The 18,170-nt window shown below is 50.4% G+C and overlaps 1 protein-coding gene across 15 annotated transcripts in view; it reads left to right on the top strand.

Moving 5' to 3' along the window:
• Positions 1-18,170, top strand: part of Pard3 (par-3 family cell polarity regulator) — a 506,727-nt gene that overhangs the window by 72,465 nt on the left and 416,092 nt on the right. For all 15 annotated transcript variants that reach the window (XM_060391770.1, XM_060391771.1, XM_060391768.1 and 12 more), the window contains exon 2: positions 13,505-13,606. In XM_060391770.1, the coding sequence (XP_060247753.1) occupies positions 13,505-13,606 (102 nt within the window). The remainder of the gene's footprint in view (positions 1-13,504; positions 13,607-18,170) is intronic.

The following is an 18,170-nucleotide window of genomic DNA, read 5'->3' as shown; positions in this document are numbered from 1 at the left end:
ACTTCTGAGATTCCCCCATTGAAATGAAATGATAGTTCTTTAGAAAGTCTCTCTCTCTCTCTCTCTCTCTCTCTCTCTCTCTCTCTCTCTCTCTCTGTGTGTGTGTGTGTGTGTGTGTGTCTTCAGCTTCCCCACTCTGGAGTTCTCTCGTCTGTGTGTTGGCGTTTGACTTTGGTGGCTGGGTGTTGCCTTTGAACTTTTTAGGTACTTTTAAGTCCTGGAAAACTGGAGTGTCCTCATGGAACTGGTTGTACCCACATGTCCCAAAATGTCCCACTCAGTCTGGGTGACAGGTCTTTTTTATTCTTTGTGGGTGCTGGGGACGGAACTCAGGGCCTGGTCGACGCTCCCCTTCAACCCCTGAGCCACTCCTGGGCCCCACGGCTGGTGTTAATTGGTTAGTGGTGTGTGCACACCAGATGCTGCCATCTCTGGCTGACGTCCAGTGAGTCCTCTGGAAGTGATAGGTCACCAGGTGCTGGGAAGTGCATTTGATGCGTTTCACTTCAAGAGTCTTCCGAAGGGTCTAGAAAAGCTAGAATCTCGGGTTTGGAAAGCTTCGAAGGTGGCTGGTTTCACAGAGCTCAGAACCTCATTTTGCAAGTATTTATGTGGATGTCCAACGGAGAATGTCATGGACAGGGTAGGGTGGTGTGCTGGCTAGTTTTTGTGAGCTTGGCACAACTAGAGTCACCAGAGAAGAACTGCTTCCATCAGCTTGACCTGTGGTAAAGTCTGTCGGGTCATCCAGTGCTCACACAAGCATTGCCAGCACGCTCTGGGATACCATGAAGTCCCTGTTGTATTCCTGTTTCCAAACTGCCCCACTCTGACTGTTCCCGTAAAGCCCCACGCTGCTTCTGTCCCCAAGAAGCCTCTTGTCTCTGCCCCTGGGAATCTGGCACCCTCCTCTGTTTACCTCCATGGCTAAGCCTCACAGACCTGTTTTACTCTAGTGCTCTCTCCCTCCCTCTTCTGATAACGTTGTAGTTTCCAGTGTTGTCATCTGAGGAAGTCTGTTTCCTAATTACCAGCTGTGTAATTACATCTTTGGAGTTCCTACACTGCTAATTTGTTTCTTTGTTTCCAAGCAGGAGTTTATAAGGAACTTTAAGTGTGCTTGGGAGTGTCACTGGGGAGGTTGGTCTGGTTTAAAGCCGAGCAGTAGGTGATTACCCAGTATTGGTACCTATTATTCTCCTCTGTAAATATGTTGAGATAGTTTCTTCTTCTTTATTTTAACATTAAATAAATTGTAATTAAAATATAATCACAGAATCCATTCCCTCTTCTGTTTCCTCTCTGCAATCCCTCCCATATACCCCCTTGTTCTATTTAAAATTCATAGGCTCTATTTTCTTTTTAAATTTTGTAACAAATATATTCCTAAATATGTCACAAAGCTGTTCAGAAAAGGTACTTGGGTTAGCCCTCATCCCTTATTTCAGAGTAAGTGTTAATAGGTCAACCAGCCCCAGGAAGGGCATCTGTCACACACTTCCCCCAGGCTCAGGCTCTGTCACAGAAGGGGGTCACAGACTGATTGTAAGAGCCAGAGGACTGTGTGTTCCTGCGTGGTGGGGGTTGGGGGGGTTGTGTCAACACAGCATCTTCTGGGCAGGGCAGGACCAAGACACCCACCAACTCACAGCAGCTGTGGTTCAAGTCACCCCCAACTCACAGCAGCTGTGGTTCAAGTCACCCCCAACTCACAGCAGCTGTGGTTCAAGTCACCCCCAACTCACAGCAGCTGTGGCTGCCTGCAAAAGCCCTAAGCGAAATCAGGCCGTCCAGTCTGCCAGGGCTCCAGTCTGCCAGGGCTCCGCTCTGCCACTGCCGCGCACCGTGGACACCTGGATGCCTCTGGAGTGTGACAGCCACTCTCTAGGGGCGTGGCTCCTGGTAGGTCCAGCAGTCCCCAGTGACAGCCACTCTCTAGGGGCGTGGCTCCTGGTAGGTCCAGCAATCCCCAGTGACAGCCAGTCTTTAGGGTCGTGGCTCCTGGTAGGTCCAGCAGTCCCCAGTGACAGCCACTCTCTAGGGGCGTGGCTCCTGGTAGGTCCAGCAGTCCCCAGTGACAGCCAGTCTTTAGGGTCGTGGCTCCTGGTAGGTCCAGCAGTCCCCAGTGACAGCCAGTCTTTAGGGTCGTGGCTCCTGGTAGGTCCAGCAGTCCCCAGTGACAGCCACTCTCTAGGGGCGTGGCTCCTGGTAGGTCCAGCAGTCCCCAGTGACAGCCACTCTCTAGGGGTGTGGCTCCTGGTAGGTCCACCAGGCCTCAGTGACAGCCACTCTCTAGGGGCGTGGCTCCTGGTAGGTCCAGCAGTCCCCAGTGACAGCCAGTCTTTAGGGGCGTGGCTCCTGGTAGGTCCAGCAGTCCCCAGTGACAGCCAGTCTTTAGGGTCGTGGCTCCTGGTAGGTCCAGCAGGCCCCAGCGACAGCCGGTCTCTAGGGTCGTGGCTCCTGGTAGGTCCAGCAGGCCCTGGTGGGCAGCCCCACCCTCAGGAGTATATGAGAGCAGCACATATTGGGTGGGATGAGTTAGCTTAAAAAATGAATGAATAAGAAGAGGATAGGAAGATGTCCGTGGTAGGCAGGTGTGGGTGGATCTGAGGGAGCTAGGGAGAGGAGGGGGGAAAACACGAGCAAAATGCATTATAGGAAATGATTCAGTAATTTACAAAATATGTTAAAGTTCCATCTTTCGGCTGAAAACAAAGGGAGGGCCATCTGAAAGAGGGTGGGGCTCAGCTGTCACCCCGCCTTCCCCGAATGGTTGAAGAGTGCTCTCTAGATATTTGTCAGGCTATAGTGGTGGTGTGCACGGCAGCACGAGGCCGCTGTCATTTCATCTGTGGTAGACGAACTGGGATAGATAGAAGTGGGTTGAAGCCCAGTGCCAGGAGGAAACAGAGGGATAGCAGGAAGTCGAATGTGGGTAGGAGTGCCAGCGGGGAGCAGTGGGCCTGACTTCCCGGGAGGTGCAGAGGGGCACATACAGGAGAGCTTGTGGGTGTGCAGGGACAGAGGCCTTGTCTGTGAGCCTGTCACTCCCCGCGCCCTGGCCCCCGTGCTCCTTGCCAGAAGATGGCAGAGCCACAGGAAGGAATACTCAGTCCTGCCAGTCCTGTGGAGATGCCATCTCAGATCCCTCCCTTGGATAAGAGTCTTCTGGGAGGAGACCAAGCCCCACCTCTGGCCTCAGCAGTCGAAAGGACCTCTGAGCCCAGGCCAGCCACCCTCTCGTGGGCCGTTCCGAGCTGGGTGCAGATCACTGCTGTCAGGGGCTTGTGACAATGTGGTGCTGTGGGGCCCCAAACCAGAGCCCCCCACACAGGGCGGGCTGGGCGGAGTTTGAGTGGAAAAGCCACAAGTTACAGTTGGCGAACTGCCTGCCCAGGCCTTCCAGGTGGAAAGCGCAGGTAGGTACTGAGCCTTCTGAAGGCTTGGTTCTCCACAGCTGTTTTCCTCAAGTGCGTCAGCAGCACTCCTTTTGATGCAGTCCTGCTTATGATGTCCAGGTGTATGGGATTACTGTGGGAGTGATCAGGAGGTCTGAGAAAGTCTTTTTGCTTTTTTTTTTTTAATACTTTTTGTTATGTAGGAATAAGCCAAGAGGTAGGGTGGGATTAAGTGGTGGAAGGGAGCTGTTTTCAGGCTGCTTTGTCTCGGAGCATTCTGAGCTGCTGGATGTGTTGTATTTCAGTGGGCATGTTCTTTCCAGGTCAAAGAGTTTCCTCTGAGTTGGGGCTCCTTGCTGTCGGGGGAGTAACTACGTGAGTGTAGATTTTCTTTTGTCAGCTGGCGACTCTCTTTACGGATCTCCGAGGGTGGTCATTTGGAGTCTGCTTTTGCTGTGTAAGGGAAGAACAGTTAACCGTACGTTGAGTTAATAGATTTTTTTTTCCTGGAGTTTGGCTCCAATCTTGTTGGAATCATAGCCTGTAACTCAGAGCAAAGCATTCTTTCCATACACTCCAGGAAGTGGAAGATAAGGTCTCTGGGATTACAAACGCACAACACCATGGCTAGTCTCTTTCAAAAGCCATGGCTTCTGCAGAGCAGACTCCATAAGCTTGTGGGGAAAGCGCTTGCCGAACCAGCTCTTCCCTAGACACCGGGCGGTCTTCAGTGTCCCTCAAGACTCTCTCTCCTGGTTCATTTCCCCCTTTACTGTTGGCCCCTTTGGTGAGCTTCTTGGATCTTCAGGAAAAGGTCGCAGTAATGGAAGTTTTGGTGTCTTTAAAAACTCAGTTATATAAACATTTTCTTTTTTTAAATACCAGATGTATGGGTTGCTTTAGTTTGTCCACAGCTGTTAAATTAACCATGGTTGCCTCGTGCTCTGCGAGGGCCATGGTCTTTGCCAGCTGCAGATAGTTTTAAGTCTGAGGACCTTGAGGGGGTATAAATGCCAGAGCCCAGAGGGCCCCTGGTGCTCACAGGAAGAAGATGTCTGCCTGATGTCCTGACTATGAAGATTGGACTTGCTGGAAGGAAGTAAGTCTAAAGAGGTCTTTGTCCCCTTTTTCCTCTACCTTCTTTCTCCCCTACCTAGTGTTGGGTGGTTGGAAGGGAGCTAGAGGTATAAGAACCCAAATAAAGTAGATAAAGGGGTGCCAACAGGTGGCAGTGTGTCCCTGACCCAACAACATGCGTTTCTAAGTCTGTAGAGTTCTCTGGCTCCACCCTTCTGTTGATGGTGGTCACCTCACACCATCGTGTGTTTCCTCTGGTACACAAAATGGAGCGGAAGACGTAGCTTGTAAGACTGCAACAGTAGCCCAGGGGCATGCTCAGTGAGCAGTCCTCTCCTGGGGCCCTTCACCGGGTGGACTCGGGTAAGAGGTGCTGTGGCCCCCCTGGGGCCAGCCTCGGGCAGCTGACGGTGGCAGAGCTAAGGATGGAGTTTTTGAGGCCGGGAGGTGGCTAGCCCGCAGACCACACACCCCGCGCCTCACACGCTCCTTTCCCTGTCTCTGTACTGGCTCTTCCCGATCCCTCCCTTGCCGGAATGGAGGCACGGGGCCAGGGTATCCTGGCTCTCAGATGAAACTAACCTGTGAGTGAAAGTGTCTGGTCAGTTGACCTCCTATAGAATTGTCTCTGGAGTCTTCCATTCTTTTGTATCAGCTGTACTATAAGGCGGAGCAATTGACGGGGACTCGACCATGATGGAGACCTGTCTGGGCACTTTCTTGGCTGTTAGCAAAGCTTGGGGCAACTTGTTGATGAAATTTCCCCAAAAGCATTTGCGTGAAGCCTTTCCTTCACACAGTACAGCTAGTCTATTTTCTTCTGTGCACAGTATTTATGTAACACAATGCTTTGCTCTTTGTTCTGACTTAAAAAAAAAGGCTTATAAAAAGGTCCCTTTGGGTCTCTTAACGAGAAAGGCAGAATACTTAGCACAAGGAAAGGCTGTTGATTGTCTAGATGAGTAGCCGAGGGCTGAGGCCGTGTCACAGAGGAGGTTTTCTAAACAGACATGGGAAGGTAAACACAACTAAGGTAGTTCAGAAGTCGGGTATGAAGCATTCCGGGGAGGAACGGGTACCTTCCAGGAGCTTCTGGTAGGCGGGCTGGGGCAGTGTCGTATGCTCGGCCCATGGCTGTTAATGGTAGCAAGCCGGGGTAGGAACAGAGAGATGAGGTGGCAGTAATTACAGTGCTGAGTGAGACTGACAAGCAGCAGGAAATGGTTCTTTAAATGGCTGGATCAAAGATTGTGTTACCTTTGTTACGGAAAATCAGAATGGGGGAAGCACCTCCAGTTCATGGGGATCCCGGAGGTTACTTCTGAACAGAGCGTTCTGAGGACTTTCTTTTTCCCCTTTTAAAGAAAGGGTCTGTGTTTGTCACACTGGCCTGTAACTCCCGTGTAGACGAGGATGAGCTTGAACTCTGCTCTTCCTGCCTTCACTTCCCAAGTGCTGGAAACATCGGCATACGCCGTCATGCCTGATTTGTGTGTGTTGTGAATGCATGGCGTCTTCATGCATGCTAGGCAAGCCAGCTGCCAACTGAGCCATATCTCCAGCCCCGGGGGAAAAAGCCAGATTTGCTGTTTGCTGTTCTGTGGATTGGCTGCCCTCGGCGCGTTTCAGAATACTGCACACTTAGCCGGAGGTTTGTCTCCACTGCATGTATCTCCCACATTTCTAGCTGTTGGGTCTGTGCATCTTTTCAGTTTCAAGCCTTTTGAAATGCTTATTTACAGGATACTAACTTGTTTCCACACTCAGTGGCGCCAGTGCCTTGGTGGTCCAGATTGGTGGGTAGGTTACTTGTCTGCTGTATTGTATTTCGTCTTCAGCATTGATTAAAAATTTCCATCCCCAGCTCCCCTCACATGCCTTCACACCCTGGAACACTTATGCTGGCTTCCCGTGTTCTCAGGAACTTGGTCCCTACACTTGTTTAATGTCACTCCGGTTTCCAGTGTGTTACGGGACAGTCCAAGGCTGGGGGTTGCTGCGTCTGCGCAGAGCTGGCCCGGAGGGGCAGCGGGAGTGAGGTGGAGATGGAGGGCTGAGATGCTGCTGCTCAGGGCAGATCCTGGCTCGCACCGTGGGCTCAGTCTCTGCAGGTCTCCTTACATTCCCGCTCCAGCACCTCCACCAGCCAGATGCCGCCACCACTGAGTGTCAGCGTGGGGGGACAGTGGCCGCCTTACACGGCTCGGCTCGGCTCAGAACCAGATCCTTGTTTGTTCTTTATTGTCTCGTTTTAAAGACTTGGCACAATTTGTGTTTTCCTAGATGCATGTTGTGCAATAGGTGTTTGCTTGTGTGTACTTACCTACATCTGTATTGAAGCACGATTAAGTATGTGGGTATGTATGCGTGTGCATGGATGTTCCTGTAGATAGGGTGTGTGTGTGTGTGTGTGTTTGCAGGATGGCGACTTTGGGTGGCATACCGAGAAACTTCTGTTGAGTCGGGTCTCGTTGACCGGGAGCTCACTAGTCAGGTCGACCATGTGGCCAGCGAGTGCCAGGGCCCCTTCTCTTCCTGTTTCTTAGGCACTGGCATTAAAGAGCAAGCCGCCATTCCGGCAGGGTTCCCTCGCTTTGGGGATTGGACTCAGGTTCTCTTTCTTGCATGGCAGACACTTTACCAACGGAGCCGTCCCTTAGCTTGGACAAGCTCCTTGAAAACAGTAGCTGCTTATCTAACAAGTATTAATAAAGTTAAGACACTCTTTAATGAATATTTCATAACATTTTTCTAAGGAGCATTTCCTTCAATATTTACAAAACCATTATTACAATTAGGAAAATAAATGACTTCTAGCAATATTGATACATGATCTCTCAACAGTTTTCAAGCGGTCCTCAAATTGTCCCTTATGAATTTAAACTTTTTATGTATTAGTTGTGATGGTGCAGCCCATTAATCCCGGTCACCTGTGCAAGGGAAGGCCTGCAGTGACTAGAGTGAAATTAAGGTCAGCTTTAGAAACGAGAGAGACTGATTCAGGGTTAAGGTGGGCGTACCCAAGTCTGTGGCAGAGTGCTGACACAGCCTGCATGAGGGTTCCTGTTCAGTCCCCAGGACTACAGCCTTTGTGAAAATCACATGCTGTTCTGAGTGGAAGCTGTGGCCTGTGCAGCTGGGTGGGAGCTCCAGATCTGGGGGTACTCTGCCTCCCGACCTTACAAGCACCTAACCACATGTTACAAAAAACGGGTGCCATCGGGTGCTTTTTTAGTATGCCAATTCTCCTTCAGGCATTTCTGCCAAACACAAATGGGCTCGCTCTTAACCTTGCTCGTGTCATGACTCATTAATATGATGAGTTTAACTATCCTGTTCACAGGATTTTGTCTTTGGTGGACTATGTTGCAGTATAACCAAACCAACGTAGGTTTGTTCTCTCTCCTCTCCCTTCTCTGCCCCCTCCCTTCCCTGCCCCTGTCCTCTCCCTGCCCTGCCCCTTCTCCTTACCCTTCCCCTCTCTCCCTGATTTTATTCATTTTTATGTATTTGAGTGTTTTGCCTGCATGTGTGAATCTGCACTGTATGCAATGTCCCTGGGCTAGAAGGGGAGGGTGTCAGATCCCCTGGAACTGGAGTTACAGTTGTGAGCCGCCTCGTGGTGCTGGACGCCAAGGCTGGGTCCTCTGGAAGAGCTGTTGTGTAAGTGAATCATCTGTTCCCTAGTCCTGGGCCTTTGCTTTGAAGATCACTTTAGTTGTGTTTCTTAAAAGCATTTTTCATTTTGTGTCTGGTTGCTTACTGGGTTCTCTACCCCCTGGACTAACCGTTGGGAAGGCCATGATCGGATGGGTTTGACTCGGGAAGCTTCCTGCTGCCCACCAGTAGAATGGAGATGAAAGCTGTGTCAAAGAGACAGCAGCTTCCAGCAAACGGGACTGGGCAGGGCAAGAGTTAGCACAGAAGGCTTCAGGACTGTACAGAGGAGCCTTCTTGGTGTGGAATGAGGGAGAAATCAGACTTCCACACCTATCCTTATGAGAATAAGAGAAGCGGCCAAAGACAGCGCCCTCTCTTGCGCCGTGGAGAGACTGCCTGGTTGGGAGGGAACAAGAAGTGAACTTGTTTCATGAACTTTGACTTTACCTCCCCCTCTTTCCTGTTTGATTAATGAGATGCATGAGTACACCCTCTGTCCTGTGGGGCAACAGTTGTGGTTTGTGGAGGTATGGAGGCGTCAGTGTGGGTGTGGCTTGGGAGCATACATTCAGTATTCGTCACTCCCAAAGAGTGATGCGGGTTGTCTCGTGTTCACGGACATCCTCCACCCCTGGTGAGAAGCCAAAGAAACGCGGTCACACTGTAGCAGTGTGACCAAACTGACAACTTGCTCCCTACACTTAAGCACCAGCCTGTATTTCTTGATGTGATTAAATCGGGCAAAGCCACATAGGTCGTGCCTGCCTTGAGATGCCGTTGTTCTGTCAAACATCCCACAGTTCAGGTTCAAATGTCTGATTTGGCTTTGGAGAAGTAGTTATGAATACCTCCTTGGCAGGTGCTGCCATTTTTCAAAAGAACCGTTTTCTCTTGGCTCAGTCATTGGCAACAGTGGCTTCATTTGTCTCGGGGATGTGATTACTTTCTGGCTGATTGGTTCAATGACACTAGTGCTAAGCCATTGTCGGCATTTAAGGAAAAGTCCCAGTTTTGATCTTTCAATCATCTATGTATGTCCAAGAATGTCAGTGGGTGGAAGCTGCCTTCCCCACCATATTTCTCTATAAACTGATATATTACACATATATAAAGTATTTTTTCCTCACTATTGTCCATTGCTCAGTATGGGTTTTCCTTTCTCTCCATCCCAGGAAACCAGTCTTGGAGCCCCTCGTGGTATGTGTGTGCCTCTCGGTTACATTCCACTTATTTAATAGACTGCTTCCATCCAGGGTGGTTATGGGTTTGGTCAGGTGAACCCAGTGCTCTTCATGTGGGTGCTGCTTTATTAGCTGAGCGGCATGGCCCTCTTTGCTCCTCTGTGCGGTCCTGAAGCCTTCTGTGCTGACTCTTGCTCTGCCCCAGTCCTATCTGCTGGAAGCTGCTGTCTTAGGATTTGGGTGTTTTGGATGCTATTTTCACATCATCCTGAGACATTTCACGTGAGGTCCTGGTGGCTTTATTCTAGGTGGCTCACAGCTCCCCAGCAACTTTCTCAGTTCTTGTCCCCATTCAGGGTCACTCTACAGTGAGCTCTGCAGCTTGGGCAGTTGTCTTCCTCACACTGCTTCACAAGCCATGCCCCTCTTGTTCATAGCCCTTTTCTTCCAGAGAAAGGTACAGTGACGGTTACATTTCTAAGAGTTTTACAAATGGGCAAGGCATGGGCTTTTGTGATACAGCAGGGGTGGGTGCCCAGGAGGCTTTTCAGGCCTTGGTCACACCTGCTGGGGCTTTAACCCCCCATCTTGTTTTCCTTTCCCACATTCTTTCAGTTAAAGAATTACTGAAGTTGGAGCAGAGATGCTTTATGTCTATCGGTCTTTGCTGGCTGGGGTCGGGGTGAACCTCAGTGGCAATTCGAGTGTCTGACTCGTGCTCCAGGCTTCACAGCAAGGGAAATGAGTAACAGTAAGGGCTGCTCTGAGCAATGAGTCAGATTCAGTAGAATTCACCCACAACGGTAACAGGAATGGTGGGAGCTGGGAGAATATTTACCCAGAAAGTATAAAAATATTTTAATAGGAGACAACGTTAGGAATGAAGAAAATAGAGACTAGAAAGTAAATGAAAAGTTAGAATAGTCAAAACTGGAGAAAAAGGAGTAGGTGGGAAGAGAAATTGGAGGGATAGTTATTAGGAGTGAGAGTTTGTATTCCGAGGATTCAGGAAACTGATGGAGGAGGACCACAAGTTCAAAGCCAGCCCTGTGTTCAGAAAAGCCAGGGATACATACGCTGATTTAAAAAACCAAAAAGCCTCAAACCCACCACCACCAATGCTGTCCCTGTCGGAGTGCTGTGGAGGGAGGTCAGACGCCCTTCTCACCTCTGGTGTTTAACGGGGCTCTCTGGGGAGAGCTGATCACGCGTGCTCACTCCCTTCCTGAAAATTGCTCCCCCGAGCGCACAGCCTGATGCACGTCACAGTGACTCTTAAATCGGGGCCTCTCCTGGTGTGGAGCCAACAAGTCCTGGGTACAGAAAGCCTTGGTCAGCATCTTGGAGGATTGCAAAAGATGAAGGGAGTCAGAGGAGATGCCCACTGGCGGTATCGGACAAGGGCGGAGGTGGGACCGATTTATGGCATGTGGCCGTGCAGAAGCTGCTGGGGACTTGAGAGCAAGTGGGGAATGAGCCTAAGGCATCAGCACACTGATTAAACAATGTACGTGAGCGTGGCACAAACCTGCGATCCCAGGGAGGCAGAGGCCAGACCCTGTCTCAAACAGCCATAACAGTATATGTCTATTATGCGTAAGCTATACATGATGAGTATATGTTATAGGTAACAGTGTGTGCGCCCCCCCCCAATACCCTGTCAATCCATGTGTGCGTTTTCAGTGCCGACCACATGGCATTGGACAACTGATGGGCCCGTCCCCCAGGGAGACCACGTTTCCAGCCCCGAGCCTCAGCTGCCTGTGGGTTTTCATGGAGGGTTGGGGCCTCGTGGTCCTTTTCCTCGTGCATTTTGGCTTGTCCACTGGTGTCGTCCCTGTTCAGCTCATCGTTGCGTGTAGATGAGGCTTCATGGGCGGTAGCTTCTGACATTCGTCTTGGTTTCTCAGTGAGTCCTCTGGCATTGGCAGCCTTTCCACCCCCTCTCAGGACTCCCTGAGCCGTAAGTCTGGGAGGGTTTTGTAGATGCGGCTGTAGTGACTGGGTTCCTCAGCTTTGCATTTTGATTTGCACACATGGTGTTTTTTACTTGGTTCTGGCCATCAAACTCGAATTCTTAAAGTCGGCCTATGTCCCAAAGTGACCCACCTCCACAACCCAATAATTCTTTAAAAAGTTTGTGGTCAGGATGATTGGAGAGTTGATTTGTCACTTAGCGGCGACTCATTCTCAGCCAGTAAAGCATCAAGTGTAACTTCTGGCTGCGCCTTTGTGTGTGTTTAAGATGCTTTAGGGGTATTGGCCAAAGGGTGGACAGTGACTTCTGGCCTGCTCTGGGGTATGTGATGGTCAGGCAGATGTCAGCAGAGGCCCAGGAAAATGTGGCTGGTGGACAGGGGAGCCTGAAGAAGGCAAGCTCCAGCAGGGAGCTGCTGATGCTGGCAGCCACAGTTGGAATGCTGGGAGTGCCAGGGTGGACTGGGAAGGACGAGGGCACGAGGCTGAGCAAGCACTGGCGCAGGACTTAGTTTTCAGGTCTGGCTCTAATGCCCTGTGAAGTGTGCAGGTGCTAGGAGGAGACGGGTGTGAGCTGTCTTGGAGGGCCGGCTGCTTGTGTGTGCTGAGGGGCTCCTTTTCCGTATTCACTAGGGGACATTAGTTCCTAAGCTTCCCTAAGAAGGTTAACACACCACTGGGAACTTGGAAGGTGGTTTGTTTTGAGACTTTGGCTACTAAACAAATACACAGAAACAACGAATTCTGAAACACTCAAAGTGGTGAGCTTAAAGGTCCGCTGTGGGCGACGTTGAATTTAGGGGAGCACGTGGACCAGTTGAGCCGCGTAAGAGAATGTCAAGATGTGCTTGTGTGTTTGTCTAGGTGTGTGTGTGTATAAATGTGTGTGTCTGTGTGTCTAGAGGTGTGTGTTTAGTTTGGTATGTGTGTTGGTTTGTTTTATATCATCCTGGCATAAGCTGTAGTAATTTGATAAGTACTCTGAGAAATGTGCCTCCATATAATCGCCTGTATGCAGGTGTGTAGAGCATTTTCTTGACTAGTGTTTGGTGTGAGTGGGCTGGCTCACTGGGCAGTCCATTGCTGGGCTGGCGGTCCTGGAGGTGTGAGAAAGGTGAGCAAGCCAGAAGCCATAAATAGTGCTCCTCTATGTCTTTGGATTTAGTTCCTGTCTCCGGATTCGTGCTGTGGCTTTCCACAGTGGACTGCGACCCAGAACACACAAGTGAACACAAGCTTTCCTCTCAAAGCTGCTAAATAAAATAGTATGTGGTACATGTGTGCGTGTGTTTGTATGTATATGGTGTGTGTTTGTTGTGTTTAATAGGTAAACAGTTCCCTTACTCTGAGGTAGCTGAGGCGATGTCCATGTTCCTGCTTGTAGCATTGACTAGAGGGGTCTGAGCTGCTTGTCCCTCTGCTAAGCCGTGACCAGGGTAGCCATTCTGCTTTTCTGTGACATGAGTCATGTGTTCTTGATTTGAGGCATTCCTGTGTGAGCGATGAGTCAGGACAGCATCCAGAGAACACTGAAGTCTGCCACTCCCTCGTCCCGGCTCACAGATCTGGTGGAATCTGTGTTGTAGCCAACACATCCATTGTCTTCAAGAAAAAAAATTTTTTTTTCTTAGGAAAAGTTAATACAACTTTTGGGTAGCAAGTCTGTGTTTTGGGGAGATGGGTTCCTTGCAGCAACAGTTTCCTGTATTTCTGTATGCGTGTACACGGTAGACTGGGTCTGACCTATGTGAATGCAGGCTCCCACCACAGCCTTCTCAGTCCATGGGCCAGCATGGCAGCAGCTCTGTGGTTTCTATTTTCAGTCCTGTTTGAGAGGAGCACGTTAACTCATCAGAGTGTGCAGCATGCGCTCTGCAGACGAGCAAACGAGGCTTCAGATGCAGGATGTGCCGCTTAGCAAAGCGCTTTACTTTGCGGGGTTCTTGCACAGTTGGTGCATCAGACAATGGAGAGTCTGATCTGCTTGAGAGAAAGTAGTGTCTGAGTTTTCCTGTCCTGTCATGATGGACAGCATGGAGCCGGGGAAGGGTGTGAGTGACCTAATCGCAGAGGAAGGTGAACGGACTCTACCATGCCGTGAGCCCTGTCTGAGGTTGTAATGTTATTCCCTGTACTGGTCAGGAAGTCGAGTTTAAATTATGGAATCCCTTTCAGTGATGCTCATGTACTTGTCCTTTCTGCTTTTTTCAGGATCCAAACTACTGGATCCAGGTACACCGCCTGGAGCATGGAGACGGGGGGATCCTGGACCAGGATGACATCCTCTGTGATGTGGCCGATGACAAGGACCGGGTGAGTTCACAGCTGGGCGCTCTGCCGTGGTGGCGGTCTCCCCGGCTGGGAGGAGCCCTTCCTGTCTGTGCAGGAAACAGATGGAAGTCATCCGGGCCACCTGCGCTCACCTCCTCACCCGATGCCAGGCTGTAATGCTGTTCCGGAGACCGGGATTTAACACTTAAGCTTTAGAATATTTTAAATGGCAACTGTTACAATAGAACTACAACAGAATGTTCTTTGCCATTTCCCCCTTGTTTTTGCAGACGCCCCCTCTTTTCAGTACAGATCCATCGTTATGACGAGCTTGTAGGACACAGGGTCTTCTCGGCCAGGCCGATGACCAGCCTATTTGAGCCACTGGCTGGCTACAGGATGTGTGTGCAAGCTCCAGGCATTTTGTGTGTTGGTGCTTTCCTCTGACAGGGCTGCTCTCCTGCCTTTGGTCTGCTTCTTCCCTTACCAGCTTTGGAAGGTCATGCAGTACACGCCACGGCCACGGCAGCGCTGCCACACTATGCCTGCTCCCCTGACTGCTGGGAAAGAATGGGGTGTCTCGAGTGATAAAAGCCTGTGGCTGGGTGTTTGGCCCTGCGTATGGAAGCCAGCAGATTTTTTTATTGCCGTGAGATGGGAGGGTGGCTGGGCGTAAAGGGCTTCTTGCCCACACCTCTGGTCGTTTGGCTTGAACTGGAATTGCGAAAGGGCTCGTAGCCGCAGCCTCAGTGGTATTACCACACCTGTGTGGAGGTAGCTGACGATAGCCCCGTGTCCTTACATGCCAGCGGTCACACAGGGCGTTGATCCCGCCAGGCTGCGTTAGGGTGACGGGACCTCTGCATGACTGATAGCTGGCTCCATCTCCATGTTCCTGCTAGGCTGAGCTGGTGAGTGCAGCTGCCGATTGTTCAAGTCCGTGTTTCATGGTATCCTGCTCTGAATTGAGACAGAAACTGAAAGACCTGGAGTCTCACAGCTCAGAGCTCAGGATCGCGCCCTTCCCAGGAACACTCAGACCACAACTCGATGCAAAAGCAAGAGATTTATTCCAATTGAGATAGGGTCGCCCCTCCAAAGACAGACGACCCCGAACATGCAAAGCACAGGGTTTTTAGACCACTTTTGCTCTATACATTGATTGGTCAGCAAGAATAGCATGAAGATAGTTTACAGCTGGTTGTAGATCGTTTTTCTCAGAACAGTTCACCCTGCCCTTCAAGAGCTATCTACACAGCTTTCTCATTCCTGGGTGGTCCCTCATTCCCCCCTTTTCTTTTTCCCTCAATTTTAACCCTAAAATTGTGGATCAACCTCAGGGAGAGGTTGACACTGTCTCTGGAGCATCAGGACCTGATCTGCACTTACGCGTTCCCTGATGAAGGCGAGTATTGGTCGGAGTTTACTGTCCCTGATGAGTTTGTTTTAGCGGGCTGCTGGAGGCTTGGACTTCCCAGGTGTCTGCAGGTTGATGAAGAGCAGGCTTGACGTGTGGTGCGTGGATCCAAGCTGCCATGCCCTCTACTTTGATGGCAGTTGACGTGGTGAGCAGGACGTAATAAGGACCCTACCACCGGGGGTCCAGATTCTGGCTGTGGTGTTGTCACACATATACCAGATCTCCAACCTGGAACTGACGGGGCACCTCCAAGGACCTGGGCGCATATGCACTGCCTACCTTGCTCCAAATTTCTTTCTGAATAAGCTGCAGTCCTTTCAGCCTGGACAACAAGTCAGAGCTACCACTAGTTATGTCAAGGGGGTCCCAAGAAGAGTCATGGGAGCAGGAATCCCATATAGTAGTTCGAGTCACTCTCTCGAGTCACTGCCGAGTCACTCTCTCACTTAGGATGGTGAGGGTTTTTTTTAAGTCACTTTCTGAGTAGTTTAGTCGTTCTTCTCTGGGCAGCTCAGTGGTCAGTACCACTGGGACAGTTTCGTCTGGCAGCTGCTTTAGCCTCCTGATTGGCCATGTTGTTCCCCTTTGCTGCCCTGGAAGTTCCCTTCTGATGTCCCGGGCAATGAATAATGCTTACCTTGGCGGGCAGCAACAAGGCATTGAGCAAAGCCCAGAATCTCGTTTTTTATTTTTGATCTCTTTACTGGCTGATGTTAGCAGGCCTCTCTGCTGATAGATGGCCCCATGCACGTGGGCTGTTGCAAAGGCATATATATAGACTATCAGTGTGGATGTTTATCTTTTTATCCTTTCCCAGAGTTAATGCCTGAAAGTGATAATTCCGCTCGCTGAGCAGAAGTGCCCTCTGGCAACACCTGGGCCCATATTACCTTGTGTCCATCTACCACTGCTGCCCCTGCCTTTCTCTTCCCGTTCTCCAAAACACTGCTCCTGTCCATATAGTATGTGTCACCTCAGCATCAGGCAGAGGCTGATCTTTCAAGTCCTTTCACCATCCCTGTTCCTCTGCTAGAACCTGCAAACAATCATGCTCCGGGGGCTGGATTTCTGGATCCGGCAATAAGGTGGCAGGGTTTAGCCCTGTCGCTGGGGCAAAAGTGACTCCCTCGTTATTCAAGAGCAAAGCCTGGTAATGTGTCATGCGGGCATTCGTGAGCCAGTGGTCAGGTGGCTGCCTTATGACACACTCAAGGGCATAAGGAGCATAGATGGTGAGGTCCTGTCCCAGAGTCAGTTTGTCTGCATCTTTTACTAGAGCCGCCACTGCTGCTACTATTCGCAGGCAGGTTGGCCATCTTGCCGCTACTGAATCAAGCTTTTCAGATAGATAGGCTAACGGTCTCTTCCCGGTTCCAATTTTCTGTGTTAGCAACCCTTTGGCCATTCCCCAATTCTCGGCCACACAGAGATGGAAGGGTTTGGTCACATCAGGGAGTCCCAATGCTGGGGCCGACATTAAGGCTTGTTTGGTATTATCAAATGCAGCTTGTTTATCCCTTCCCCAGGTAAAAGAGTCGTTGCCCTCTGTAAGGGCATACAGAGGGGCTGCCATCTTGGCAAATCCTGGAATCCACAGCCGGCAAAAACCCGCTGTACCTAAAAATTCCCTCAGTTGTTTAGTAGTTCGCAGAGGGGGAATATGAAACAGTCTCTTTTCTAGCCTCTGATAGCCATCTCTTTCCCTCAATATGTATCCCAGATAACTGACCTGTTTCCTGCAGAGCTGGGCCTTTTTCGCCAACGCTCTCTAGCCAAGCTCACCCAGCTCTTACAACAGCCGGTCTGTGGCTTCGAGGTAGGTTTCTTTACAATCTGCAGCTATAATAGAATGTCATCCACATATTGGAGAAGAGTTACCTGGGGATTGGTGGCCCGGAAGTGTGCCAGGTCCCGGTGTAGGGCTTCATGAAATATGGTAGGGGAATTTTTAAACCCTTGAAGTCGAGTCCATGTAAACTGGCCCGAGCCCCCCTGATTTCGGGTCTTTCATTCGAAAGCAAAAATGTCTTGGCTGGTAGGGCGGCTAAGTTGAAGACAAAAGAATGCGTCTTTAAGGTCCGGGACTGTATACCAAACCCTGTCAGGGGGAAGGGAACTCAACAGGTTATACGGGTTGGGCACGGTAGAATGTAAGTCCATGACCTGTTTGTTAACTTCCCTCAAGTCCTGTACGGGTCGATAGCCATTGCTCCCTGGCTTTCAAACCAGCAGCAATGGAGTATTCCAGGGGGATCGGCACCTTTTGAGCACCCCTAGGTCAAGGAGCCGCTGTATGCGAGGGCGGATCCCGTCATGGGCTTCCTTAGACATCAGATATTGTCGCACTGCGATCGGGGTAGCCTGAGGCTTCAGCTCTCTCTGAACTGGGGGCTGTCTCTCTGCTTTTCCTCCTAGGCCAGCCATTTCAGCCCATGCCCTGGATGTCTCTCTAGCCACCAGTCAATGTCTTTTTCTGGACTTACCACCTTTTCAAACAGGCGGTATTCATCTTCCAGTTGAATCATCAGCACGTGAATGAGATCCCCTTTATTGTCTGTCACCTGTGGGCCATCTGGTCTAAAATGATGTGGGCCCCTATCTTAATTAGGATATCTCACCCTAACAGCGGGTCCAGGCATTCAGGGACAACTAAGAATGAGTGGGATACCCGGCCCACTCCAAGAGGTCCACCGTTTTTTGGGTAGTCCATGAATATTGTTTAGATCCAGTGGCTCCTTGGACCCACGATTTTTTTTCTCTTTTAGCTCCAAAGTCTTGTAACAGAACAGAATGCTGGGCACCAGTGTCCACCAAGAAGTGGACCGGCTTCCCCTCCACCTTAAGGGTTACCCTGGGCTCAGGGAGGGGGGCCGAACCTCGTCCCCGCTAGTCACTATCATCGCCCAGGGTTACGACCCGGGTCTCCAGGGCCCGAGCGTTCATTTTTTCTGGCTTTTTCTTCCTTTTGGACAATCCTTGATTTGGTGTCCTTTCTCCTTGCAAAATAAGCACACTGATCCTTAGAGGGCCCCTCCAGTTGCTAGGATCTCTCTTCCTATCATTACGACTCTCCTGCACTATGGTGGCCAGGATCTTAGTCAACTTTATCTTTCCTCTTATCCCTTTCTCTCGCTTCCTGCTCTTTCTGCTTTCTTTCTTCTTTCTTCTTCTTCTATCTCCCGGCTA

This window comes from Meriones unguiculatus, chromosome 10 (genome assembly GCF_030254825.1).
Source record: "Meriones unguiculatus strain TT.TT164.6M chromosome 10, Bangor_MerUng_6.1, whole genome shotgun sequence".
In the NCBI taxonomy this organism is placed as follows: domain Eukaryota; kingdom Metazoa; phylum Chordata; class Mammalia; order Rodentia; family Muridae; genus Meriones; species Meriones unguiculatus.
Note: the sequence above shows the minus strand (reverse complement) of the source record. Positions and strands in the feature narration are given on the sequence as shown.